The following is a 13,211-nucleotide window of genomic DNA, read 5'->3' as shown; positions in this document are numbered from 1 at the left end:
CATCTGTCTAAAATCTGCTCATTTCCTCCAATCATATTTTCCTCCTTATCTCTACAGAAAACTGCTCTGGGTTGGAATCCTTTCCTTATATCTTTAACCCTCATATAGAATTTCCTTGTTTCTTGAGCAGTATTTCTCTCTTCTAACTCATCAATCCACCGTTTTTCAAATTCTCTTTTTTTCCTTCTACATTCCTTATCTGCTTCCCTTCTTTTCTCCTGGTATTCTTCTACCGTACTTCTAGTTCTCCTCTGAAGCATTCTTTTTCTTGCCTCATTTCTTTCTTCTATCTTCCTCGTACAGTACTTATCAAACCAGCTCTGTTTTCTCGAATGCTTCTTCCTGCCCAGTACAGTTTCAGCTGTGTCATGTATTATTCCTTTAAACATTTCCCATCTTTCTTCAATATCCTCTGCTGCCTGCTCTTCAGCTTCATTAAGTCTGTTTGTCAAAATAGTTTTATACTGTTGCACTGTATTTTCATCATTTTTTAACTTTGATATCATCAAACCTTGGTGTGCTAGCTTTCTTGGTCTGTCTATAATTGGCTATCCTCTCTCTGTATTTGATTCCTACCAAATAATGATCTATATCTCCATCTGCACCACGACAGCTATCCGCCTCTAATATATCTGAAGCATGTCGTCTATCTGTGAGTATGTGATCAATCTGATTTTTAGTGATCCCATCTGGGGAGTTCCACGTAACTTTCCTTATATCGTTCCTTTGCATCCATGTGCTTTTAATAATCATCTTATTGCTCATGGCAAAAATCAATTAGTTGGATACCATTATCATTAGATACTTTATGCAGACTCTCCTTACCAGCTGTTTTCCTGTATGAGATTTCTTTTCCTACTTGAGCATTGAAGTCCCCCATAACCACCTCAACATCGTGCTTTGCCACCCTTGCTATTTCCTGCTCTAGTTGCTCATAGCACATGTCTTTTTGCACCGACTCTGCATGTTCTGTTGGTGCATATGTGCATACGAAGGATATATTGAAGAAACGGGCTTTCATTCCTAATACGCATATTCTTTCGCTAACAGGCTTAAAGTTCAATGTGGCAGCCTTTTGAGCATTATCAACCAGAAAACCTATGCCTCCATAGCCACTGCTTCCACAGCTGTAAAACAGTATGTGTGTCCCAGATGCTGATATTCCACTTCCTTTCCATGTCACGTCTTGTACTGCCGCCATCGTCACATTATATTTCTTCATTTCCTTTTTCAGGTTCTGTAGTCCTCCAGACTTGTTCAGTGTTCTCACATTCCATGTCACTAAATACCAATTCGTGTGCCGTTTCCATTGCCAAGGCCGTTTATCCATTACATCCATCTGGCTTTCTTTGTCCTTTGGTTCCATAACAAGCTCTTTTCTCCAGGGTGAGGTTTTTAGCCTCACATCCAACCCCCATCTTGGAGGACCTGGATTTTTTTAGGGTTCACTCCCCAAGGAGGGTTGGCTTCCCTACGCCTATAGAGGCCCCCCCCCCCCCCCCACCCTATGTTGCAGGACACACTTTGTCTGTCTCCTCTGTCGACATCAATCCGGCTTGGGTGACCCTGCCAGTACCTACACTACTGCTGGCACAGCTCTCGGCATCATCGGAGCATGCAAACCCTCCCGCCCGCCACTGAAGGTGCCTACGATAAGGCGGTGTCCCCTGGTAGGGACTGCCAGTTAGTACCCAACATTAATAATCCTTTTTCAGTAAATACTGAGGTGACATGAACATAAACCACATACAATACAGTTTTTTTTTTAAAAATTGGTATCTTGTTCAGTTGCATTGTAAACATTTACCACCACTTGTGGGGAGTATTTTTCACAAAAAATAAGTGTCATCATTTGTTAATTTCCTTTGAATTTCTTTGCTTGATATAGTTTCATAATATAATCATTTTGATATTGTATATCACATTGAATTTATCTTGAGGATCATGTCTTTCTCAGTCATACGATTTCTCCCATTCATATATGTTACTCTGATTCATGTTGTAGTTAAGGCTTCTTCGTTTCCATCAGGGTTTTCATACATCAGACTCACTTGCAGTATTATTTGTTGCCATTTAAGCAGTACAAATGAACAAAACACATTTATAAATTTCAAACTTTGCAAACTTCTTACAGCAATCAAAACTCAATAATCTTGACGATGCAACCCGACGTTACCTCTACAGGTAGTCTTATGTGTGTTGAAATGTGCCTGCAGAATAGTGTTAATATGTATATATGTTTTACATATTGGAAGTGTTTGTCCATCGTGTAAACGAGGCTAAAATGGTTGATCAGCTCAGCATTCCTCTAGACGAGTCTGAAGAAACCCTGTAAAAAACTGCACTCAGCCTAGCTCGAAAAAGCGGTTCCAAGTGGCAGGGAATCTAACCAAGACAGATCTTGCCTTCCAAATTCTGGCACACAGCAATGAGACATATTTTTAAAATAATGCCATATAACTGCTCAGTTGAATTTCATTTAACATCTTGTACCCGTGTTCAAATGAGCATGGGCATACTCGCTCAATGTTATTGTGAGCACAAATATATTTCAGTTAATTCGCTTATGGCAAAGTTATAATTTTGGGACATTGTGTTTCCCCAGATTTAAGAGCATGCAGAGGTTTACTGGAGGGATTTTTTTGTGTCTGGGAAAATTCGATTGATTAGGAATATACAATAATAAACTATAGCTGAAATTCATCAAATTAGTACTGGGCTGAAGGTACTTTCTTCATTTTAGTACATTAAAAAATGCAGAAGCAATTACACCGACACTCTCCTATACATGTATAGGATCTTCCAAAATGATCTTTACAGATTCAATCACATATACTTCAGAAAGGGAAGTATGTAGGAAGGTACAGTTTGCTGCACAATGTTCACGTACACCTAACAGCACGCGTTAACAAGGACATGCTGGCCTGGCATGGAACTGGAATGTCACTTAGATATCCTGTATGCTACAGATGGCGCTCACATTTAAGGTGACTATTTGTGTTGTGCCCCCCCCCCCCCCCCCCCCCCCCCTTTCCCCCCCCCTCCACCCTCCCTTTTTTTGTGGCAGTCATGATTTTTCTAGCTGTGTGTTCCCCCGTTTTGGTTTTCCAAAAGGAACTCGGGACACCTAGTTGTTATGGATTTACAAAACAATTTATTACAAATTAGATCTTAATTTCACCTGTATCAGTACGCTGCTACTGAAAGGATATTTCCCCAATGTATGGAGCATGGAGCAGTGAATGTTAGTGACCAGAATAAATTAGATGAAACTTGAGTTGAGTGTTTTCATATACTGTTGAAGAAACCAGACATACTGAAGAAATTTTACAGCACATGGCTACCAGAACCTTGGTTTATATGAACATTATACCGCAGACTGCTCGTTTCTACCTCACTCCATTTCTGAAATATACGTGATCAAAGTTGTAGAGATCATTTTGGAACACCCTGTATTTTTCACACTTCTTTATTGTCACAATGGGAAACTGCAGACAATTGATAATCACATGCACTGTGTCATCGCCCTGCCCACCAGACAACTGAATATTTTAAATGACATTTGCCTTCTATTCACTGAGCTGTATTAAAACTGACGCAGATTATGTTCATATGCCTTACTGCAAATGAGTACTACATTTGAACATTAATGCCTCTATAATGCGCTCTCACAAACCCTTGTTACTCTCATCTGTAATTTATCATCTGCTGATCGGTAGGAGGCGCACACCCGCTGGTTTTGTCAGCACTGAAACGCGTGAGCTAGGAAACATTCCCCCTCTAATGTGTCTGCTTCGCACAGCATATCGTGGCCATTGGCCAACTTATCGCCTATAGACTGTGTGTTTCTGAGAAAATAATCGATTTGACCCAGATGTCTGGGGTTTTCAAAGTTTTTGTCTGGGGCCAGCAATTTAAGTGATGGCAGGCCTACCCCAGTGATACATCAGCTTAATTAGTTATGTGTAATGGCACGTATAACATTTTAATCCACAACACTATAATATGAATCTGTTTTAAATGAAGAAAAGGGAAGTTACTTGATTTAGTACATAATTAGATGAAAATGTATAATGCTTATTTTAACTTCGGCATACCCCATGAGATATGCAGGTCTAGTGCTAACTTCTGCCAGTACAAGCTAAAACAGTAAACAATTGTTTCAGTGGATAGAATAAATAAATGGTTCAACTAACAGAAAAACTACTGACAGCTTTTACTTGAAAAGAAAGAATGAGTAATTCAGTCAATATGCAAAGCTACAGCGGTGTTGAATGTTTTCATTTGGTTGCTCCCACAGACTGGTTTCACGTGAAGAAAATGAATGAATGAATGATAATCCAACCGACAATTAACAGTACAACTGAGACTTGACTGTTTTCATTTGGTTGCTTCTACACACTGGTTTTATTCAAAAGAATGAATGAGTAGTCCGACCAATTGAACAATTGTTTTCTTTCAGTTGCTCCCACAGACTCATTTCACTCAAAAGAATGAATGAATAATTCAACCAATACACAAAAGGACAACTGAATTAGTCAATAGTTTTCTAAAAACCAAATGAATCGATTGTTTTCATTCAGTTGTTCCCATCACCATTCTTAACTGAGGTGCTTCCATGTTAAAATAAAGTCCTTGCTCAGAGACAGCGACTGTTTTTTCTGTTCCATCTACTGACTGATTTCCTTGTATGAATATTAGGTCAGCAGAGCCTCGCAGCTATCTAATTGCTTCCAGTGACTTCAGCCTAACACTCTGGCTTCCTCTGTCGATGATAACTTCTCACCTGTAACCCTTTCTGCCTACTTGGCCATAACTCTTGACTAAATTTCTGTACAACTCTCCTCTGGACCACTGGTTGTCTTGTTTTGTTTCCCTGCCCCTTCGACCCTGCCAGCCTCTAGCATGACAAAGCATCAAAGGCTTCACATGGTCTTACTAGCTGATGTGGCTTGTTATTCTTGAGGAACCTTTTATAGGTTGTGTGGTGGGAGTAGGAAGTCATTTCTTGCAGGACTACAGAATACGTCATAAACTTTTCATTGGCTTCTCATGACATAGCGTAGTCCCCACAACAAGCTCCCTCTTTTTCTCACTTACAGTTTGTACATTCTGTCTCGCAGTTATTGCCTAAGGACCTTGCTTCATTAATTTTATCGCCTTATTTAGTCTTTACTGTATGAGAATGTTGCTTCATTGATTCTGTTATCTTGCTCACTCCTTCACTGTCTAAGGAGTTCACTTCATAAAGCTCAAATCTGATTAACTTTCTACATTGTTTACAGGGCCTGTCTTTTATCTAAGGGTATGACATTCAGAAGTTCCATCTCTATTTAATTGAACAGTTTCATTTTCCCTCTTCAGTTCATGTCCTTTGTTTTCTTTGTGTTCAATGTAATGTTATTATGTATTGACCAGTTGTAAATTTCTATGAAGGTTTAATTTACTTTCTCTGCAAGGATCTTTCTTCTTTTCTCAATGACTACAGATGTTGATGATCTCATCAGTAAAGAGAATCTTTTTCTCCATTACTAAAACTATTGAAAAAGTTATTGATACATATCAGGAACTGTATTGGTCCTAGTAAGTGTTTCACTAAAGGCTTTGCCTTATTTTAAGTGTGTGTACCTTATCTGCTAGGTATGATCAGAACCAGTCATTAGGTACACCTGTTATTCCAAATGATTATAGTTTATTTAGTAGAATCATATGGTCAACTGTAACAAAAGCATTAGGAAGATATAACAGTATGCCTCTGACTCTTATCTTGCTTGTCAAGAGCATGAAGCACCACTTCTGTGAATTCTACTATGTCTGATTCTGTACTTTACCACTACAATTTAAAACTTTGGTATATCAGGTAGCTGTGAATTCTACTATGGCTGATTCTGTACTTTACCACTACAGTTTAATACTTTGGTATATCAGGTAGAAGAATGAAACATCTGTTAATGTCGGTGATTCACGTTTCAGGTCACTTGGTGAAGAAGTAATAGTTCATACCAGCCTTGAAGATGCCATCAAAGATTTGCACAATAGGCAAGATGTAGAAACTGTGTGGGTGATTGGTGGAAGTTCTGTTTATGATGTGAGTAGTAAATAAAGCAGTCCTTTAAGACTTATTTTTAGTGCATATTCTGATAAAAATTAATACTTATATATAAAAACGAATAAAAATCTTTGTGGGAATCTATTTTATGGAATATGTAGGCTGCAAATTATGCTTGTCTTCCTTTCTTTCTTTGAGCACTTCATTTTCTTTTTCCTCTTTTTTAGGGTTCCATACCTCATTTGAAAAAAAAATGGAATCCTTACAGGATTACTTTGTTGTCCATCTGTCTATCTGACAGTTAAGACACATATTTCTCAGAAGCAGTCAGGGGTATCAACCTGAAATTTATGCCACATACTAAGGTCTGCAATCACTTGGTGATGTGAAAATTTAAGCTTCTAAGTCAATGTAGTCAAAAGATACAGTCATGTATGTCACATATTTTGATCTCACAAACTCACTCAGCAAAACCTATAGATGAACTATTAATGTACATGTCAGGCCTGGTGGTCTAACACTAAAATGCTTGTCCAGAAACAGAGAGGTCATGGGATAGAATCTCAGTCAGACCACAGACTTCTCAGTCTTCGTTTCAATCTAGCCTTCGCCTCTTAAGGCTGTGAAGAATCACCAGAAACAATGTGTAGTTCAGATTCCATGTTAAACTACAGGTCCCCTTTCCCTGGTTGGATAACTGTGATAGGTAAGGCCATGTAACTCACTGAAGTGGTGTCCAATAGAAAGACTTTTACCAGGCCATTGAGCCACACGAAATTTTTGTCATCGTTATCCATCATCTATACATAATTAAATATGTTGGGAATCAGAGTGTGGGTCCTACTTGCACCTCTCTCTCTCTCTCTCTCTCTCTCTCTCTCTCTCTCTCTCTCTCTCTCTCTCTCTCTCTCTCACTCTCTCTCCATATTTATCTTCTAAATTAACCACTGTTTGTGGTAAATAGTCGGCTACATTTCCATCGGCAGTATTTTTTTAACTTCTCTGGAATTTTAGATACAAAAATTTCTCGCAATACCATTGGATTTTTCTTTCTCCTCAGTAGCTCTCATCTCTCTTGAACTAGTGGATAATGAATGAGTCAGCCTTCTCTCTATTGTATTTATTTTATTTTCATGGGATTTGAACTCCAAAATTGTGGTTGAGAGGAGTGGGGCCCAAAACTGTGTTTGGTTATCTTAATTTGATTTTACTTTGGTGCATGATGTTGAGATCCTGTTGAAATGCATGGGTCACAGCTTCTGTGGGTGGTAGGAAGGAGAAGAAGAAGAAGAAGAAGAAGAAGAAGAAGAAGAAGAAGATTGCTATAAATTGTCCTTGGTGAAAACTTGTACTACTGTATGCTGTTTTTGAGCCACATGTAATTAAGATAAAATTAAATGTACATAATGTATGAAGCGAAAATAAATAACAACATGTGAGGTATTTTCTATCTGCAGGACCAAGTTTTCCTCACATAATTTTGTACTTCGTATTGATCATTCATGTGATAAAGGGGTCATCTGGTTGCAAGAATGAAAAATATAGCTTCGTGTTTGATGCAAATTGATTGAGAAACTGAAAATGAAGACAGTCAAAATTGCCCATGGTAGAATCACCATTTGTGATAAGATTAAAAAGAAAAGTAATGGGTACGCTAGCAGATAAGCAGTTTACTGAATAAAGGTTTCAAAAAATGTACATTTCTGGTGCTTTAAATCGCAAATTAGTGTAAGCCTAAGCATCAACAATCAGGATTTTTATGTTTCCAGTCAGATTCTTTAAGCTCTCAAACTCTTGTGATGCCCCCATGATAACAAAAACTATTGCTGTTGCCAGAGTCTTATCATCATAGAAAATATTTGGTGCTACATTGTTAGATTTCATATGCAGCTAGATTACTTAACGAATTATATTGGTTATGCCGGCCAAATGTGCCTGCATATTGATACATCTCCGAAGATTATAGCTGAAATAAAAGTACACGAATGTGTCCCAGTATTAACAAGTGAAACTGAAATAGAGAGATGAATAGATACAAATATATCTATTACATACAAATATTTCTATGAAAGTTGTAGTGGTTGGATTCTTCATTCCTTTAGTCCACATAGGATAATAGCATTGCAGTTCTGGACACAGACTGGTCAGCTGGGACTGACTGACTGCAGTGTCAGTCATCAGTCAGTGCCAGCATGTGGGTGCGGTATGGATGGGCAATTCCTGGTCATTGTTGGCTTAACAGACCTGCTGCCACTACTACTCAGTCTAGTGGCACCTCTCGAACCCGGGTCCTCCACATGGCAGCTAGCCACATTGACTACTAAGCCACAGAAGTGGACAAGTCAACATGAGATGTTCAAATTAAATGCTGAGTAATTAAAAATGAATTAAAATGCATACTTGAGTGTGGAATGCCACACAAACATGTAATAGGGTGAAATGCACCAACTGCAGGTGTGGAATACAGATAAATTATAATTTTTAATTTACATGACATCTAGATTTTCGCTGCAGCGCCATTTTTAGCTGTGATGTGTTAGTATGTGGCTATTTCTGCGGATATTTTGATGTGGCCATTGGTTCACTCTTTCCCCATACTTGAAGCATTTAAAATTTGTTGCCACATGAAAACCACCGGATAACTGTTGGACTTCCTGAACGTGGTCCGTTGCAGAAATCCACTCTTGTGCGCTAAGCTGAGGAGGCAGGATCACTGTTTCAGAGAACTACAGGTAACGACCAGAAGGTCGTGTCTCCACAAACACAAAGATAGGATGTGCAAATTTCCCAGAATTCATCAGAAATACCCATTGCCTATAGCTAAAACCTGCTTGTGTGCAACCAACTATTTAGATGACACCTTGCGACAGAACTGATCTTAATTTTGTACTCTTGTCCTCGATTGGGCCAGTCTTGATTGCCTCAAAACTGAAAGTTTAAATGAATATGGAATGTTGTTTGCTAAAAAATGGATGACATCAAAAAACACACACACACACACACACACACACACACACACACACACACACACACACATTGCCGTTACCAGTTTTTACACTCTGAACAATTACTAGTACAACTATCCAAAATCTGTACCCACAATTACAGTGACGAAGTTAACTGTTCTTTTGTGGCACAAAATAGACAGCTCACATTTGTACGAAATTGTCATAGTGTGTACAAATCACTGTTCTGTGGCAATTTATTAGAGTACCATACACTGTAGCAACTCAGTTAAGTTAGTCCAAATTCAGATTCACCACATTCAACTATAACTCAGTTCCATTACAATGATATTCCACACCATGTTAATCACAACACAGTTTAGTGAAGCTGTCCATTAATTTAGGTTACGAAATTTACTTGAAAGTATGTAAACATTAGAGTTCCTGAGTTTTGCAGTGACTGTTGCACACATTTTCATGTATAGAACAAATATATTTCTGACATGAACCAACACTGAGAGTATGCTCAAACATAGATGTTACTCATCTATTTTCAAACTGTGGACTGACTTTTTCATCACTGAGAAGGTCTTAAAAAGACTGGCGTGGGAACAAACTGTTATTTTGAAAACTGCTTAATGCTTTGAAATTCAGATAGGCTGGATTTTACTGTTTTTGATGAACCTCAAGAACTAATATGATTTTGATTTACAGAAAATGTTGTTGGTCAGAATCCCATTGCTTATATTTATGTGCACCATATTGCAAATCAGAGTGAATTACATGAAATTATTAATTAGTGAGTTAATCAATCAGTGCTAGTGATTTTGTACAGAAAAATTAACCTAACAAAGGTAGATAGTCAAAGTTCAGAACCTAACAGTGATTATTATGAAATCTGCAATGGAAAGTAGGGTTGCTTATGAACTTCAAGTCTCAATTATTATAGAAGATAATTAGTTTTAGGTCATTAAAAATACGTTAAGTAATGTATTCCAGTACTGGGAAGTCGTAATGCTTAACTTTCAAATGACATGTTACCTTTCTAAAATATATGTGTTAGCTCCATGGGTTTTCGCATGTAGTGAATTAATTTAATTAACCACAACATTTAATTAATGGTGCCCTAATGAAAAATAATTACACCAGTAGAATAAGAACATCCAAATTACTATTATTAATAACAAATTCCAGTGAAATTCATTACAAATAAGAACTTGAGATTTTTGTCTAAGTTTTACATACCAACAGACAAATGTATTTAAAAATGTTTTTTATGGATGTAGAAAGACATAACAGACTGGAAGAAGAATCAACGTGCTATGTCACAACCTGTACTGTTAAGGCTTACCTGTGGAAATTGCTAACAGACAGGTGCGGTGGGCATGACAGCGTGGAGAAGTCCCGCAGAAGGCTTATAATAGGAAGTGATGCCTCAAAAATGTTTTTCAAGGAAGAACAGCTCCAGTTTTGGCTAAATCGTCACTGAATGATTATCGTGGGCAGATGAACTCTGCTAATTTTGAAAAATGATTTCACAAAAAGGTGCTTCCTAACTTTCCACTCTGATCAATAATAGTGTTGGGTAATGCACCATGTGAGTGCAGGCAGATAAAAAAACACTGAATAAATAAGACCCTAAGGTGATGAAAATAGTGTGTGCAGAAAAGTCTGATCATGTGTGACGATAACATGCAGGAGGTGGACCTGTGCAATATAGTTTGCTTTTTCCAGTTGGTTGACTAGATATGATACTTTGGCGAGTCTCTTCAAACAAAGGCCACTGCAGAATGGTGCAAGAGTTGGAGGAAGAACATCAGAGGTGCGATGATGTATTCCAAATTGCCTTTCATGCACTGCCATTGACGAGGACCTTGGCAGCAGCACATAATTGGGAGACTCCAACATAAACTGAGCTGTGGATGGCAGCAGTGCAAACAGTTCATAGTTTCACAAGTTTTACTTATACTAAGTGTAATGTCATCATGTGTGTAGACTTTTAAATCGACCGCCAACTGTGTTGGTGTGGGCCGGCCACTAGAGGCCCCCTGTGGGAAGCATGCACACAGAATGGTCTCCACCATGCCGCCTACGGGTGAATTGCGCTAGTCATGTAGTAATCGAGTAATACAGAAAACAGATCCAAGTAACACAAATATGGCGTTATTCATAAACCTCTGAACAATAACGGAAATAAGCCTCTCATGACTCCACATGTAACAAGACAAAAGAATCATACAAAAGTTGTGACATAAGTGAAACACAGAACAACTGATGACCACAGTATAAACTAAAAGAACATAATGAGAATGAGTCAGTGCTGCTCCGCACGTATGTAGGCACAAGTCACTGGTAGAAGTCACTGACAGATGCTGCAACAGAGACTGTGCCGTGTGCATGCTTCCTACAGGTGGCCTCTAATGGCTGGCCCACCCTGATACAGTTGGCGGTTGATTTAAGTACACACGCATGGTGAGGCCACAATCAGCACACCCTCACTCTCGCGCTAGCAGCAGGATACAGCAGTAGCATTTGATAGATTGGAAACAAATTTGGAGCTTCAAACTATTTAGTGAAAAAAGCAAAACAGTTAAATAATGTGGTATCTTAACAGATCCTAATCAAAGACCTTAATGTGTCGTGTGTGAACATGTTGTGAATCATGTTATAGAATTCTACAACAGGGAAGACATAAGCTGCAGTTTGTTTGGAAAGAAGGATTTTATTTGTGTCAAGGAAAATAGTCCCAGGGTTCATAACCAAAAGCGACTGTTGTTGAGAAACCTGTATGAGATGTGTTGAGCATTCGAAGATGGACATCCAGAACTGAAAATCAGATTATCCAAATTCTGACATTTACTACTAAAGAATTGTGTTCAAGCTGTTGCAAATGATAGCTGTAGTATGTGTGTATGCAGTATGCACCAAACTCTGAAGCTTAGGTTGGAGGGTGTCAGATTGAGTTTGATATTGGACCCCACCCCTTGAAATCTTAGTTGTGGTGACAGACTGAGCTGTAGTGCAATATCAGGTCTAGATAAGGTGATAATTTGGTTGAGAGTTGGTGAAGGCAATGAATATGAATGCTAAATAAAGGTTGTGGTGTTAGATTGGCCTGTAGCATAGTCTAATGTTTGCATTCACACCATTTTTATATGTACTTTGCCATATTTAATGCACTTTTCATCATAAAAACTAAAGCTGCAAGGTAAATTGAGGAAACGTGTATTAGAGAATGGACAAGCCTGCAATGAGTATTTTGATGAACATTGTGCACATATATTGTACATAAACTATGAAAACTGCAAGGAGATTGTACTATGTGACTTTTACCTCAACCTGAAAGAGCTGACATGCGATGCAGACTGTAAACACATACAAACATTGTCTTCCTCAGCTCGTGTGTAATTCTGCACAGCCAAAATGCTATATGCAAACTTGTGAGAACTGCTGAGGTACACATTTATTCACCACATTTCTAGAAGAGTTTTTTGTCAAAAATTGAATTCTTGAAATAACATACAAACTGTGGACATCTACAGATAGAACAACTCTTCAGACATATCGGTCTTCTGTGGAAGACATCTTGGAAAAACTTGCAGACAAACAAAAAATGTCCTACAGCACTCCTTCATAGTCACTCAACAGTCTGAATTTTTACAACATCTGAAAGAAAGAGTGTGTGACAATGAATATGTTGTGATATGGGACACTTGCAGAGAATTGCTCATTTGTCTTGCAGGTTAAGTCCATGGTTTTAGTGGAACGGTACGGTGCACAGTCGACCATTCACACATTTGTTGTTTATTATAGACATCCAGAAACCAGTGCACTAGATCACATCCCATTTGTTATCATACCACAATGTCTTAAATATTACACTGTGAATGTTCATCTTTTCCAATGCCATTTGGTTAATATCATGATATCCCATGTCCATGGAACACCCTAGTACATGTGTTACTTCTCAGATGGTGCTGCAGCCCAGTATAAGAACGGCAAGAATTTTAGAAGATTATTTCATCAGAGTAATTTCTGTATTTGTGCATTGTGGCATTTCTTTGCCACATTACGTGGCAATGGACCATGTGATGGTATCGCTAGTGTTGTCAAGAGACTGGCTGGCTGTGCCAGTCTGCAGTGCATCTCAACTCTTAAATAATGACACTTGGGCAGTTGTTCGAGTGGTGTTCCAAGAACATTACAGTGTCACTTTC

General features: G+C 38.4%; 1 protein-coding gene across 4 annotated transcripts in view; it reads left to right on the top strand.

Annotated features, from left to right (window-relative positions):
- LOC126184898 (dihydrofolate reductase) overlaps positions 1-13,211 on the top strand; it is a 101,281-nt gene that overhangs the window by 38,570 nt on the left and 49,500 nt on the right. For all 4 annotated transcript variants that reach the window (XM_049927534.1, XM_049927532.1, XM_049927533.1 and 1 more), the window contains exon 3: positions 5,974-6,088. In XM_049927534.1, the coding sequence (XP_049783491.1) occupies positions 5,974-6,088 (115 nt within the window). The remainder of the gene's footprint in view (positions 1-5,973; positions 6,089-13,211) is intronic.

The sequence above is a fragment of the Schistocerca cancellata genome, chromosome 4 (genome assembly GCF_023864275.1).
Source record: "Schistocerca cancellata isolate TAMUIC-IGC-003103 chromosome 4, iqSchCanc2.1, whole genome shotgun sequence".
Lineage (NCBI taxonomy): Eukaryota > Metazoa > Arthropoda > Insecta > Orthoptera > Acrididae > Schistocerca > Schistocerca cancellata.
The sequence above is the reverse complement of the archived record's forward strand: the minus strand, read 5'-3'. Positions and strand labels throughout refer to the sequence as shown.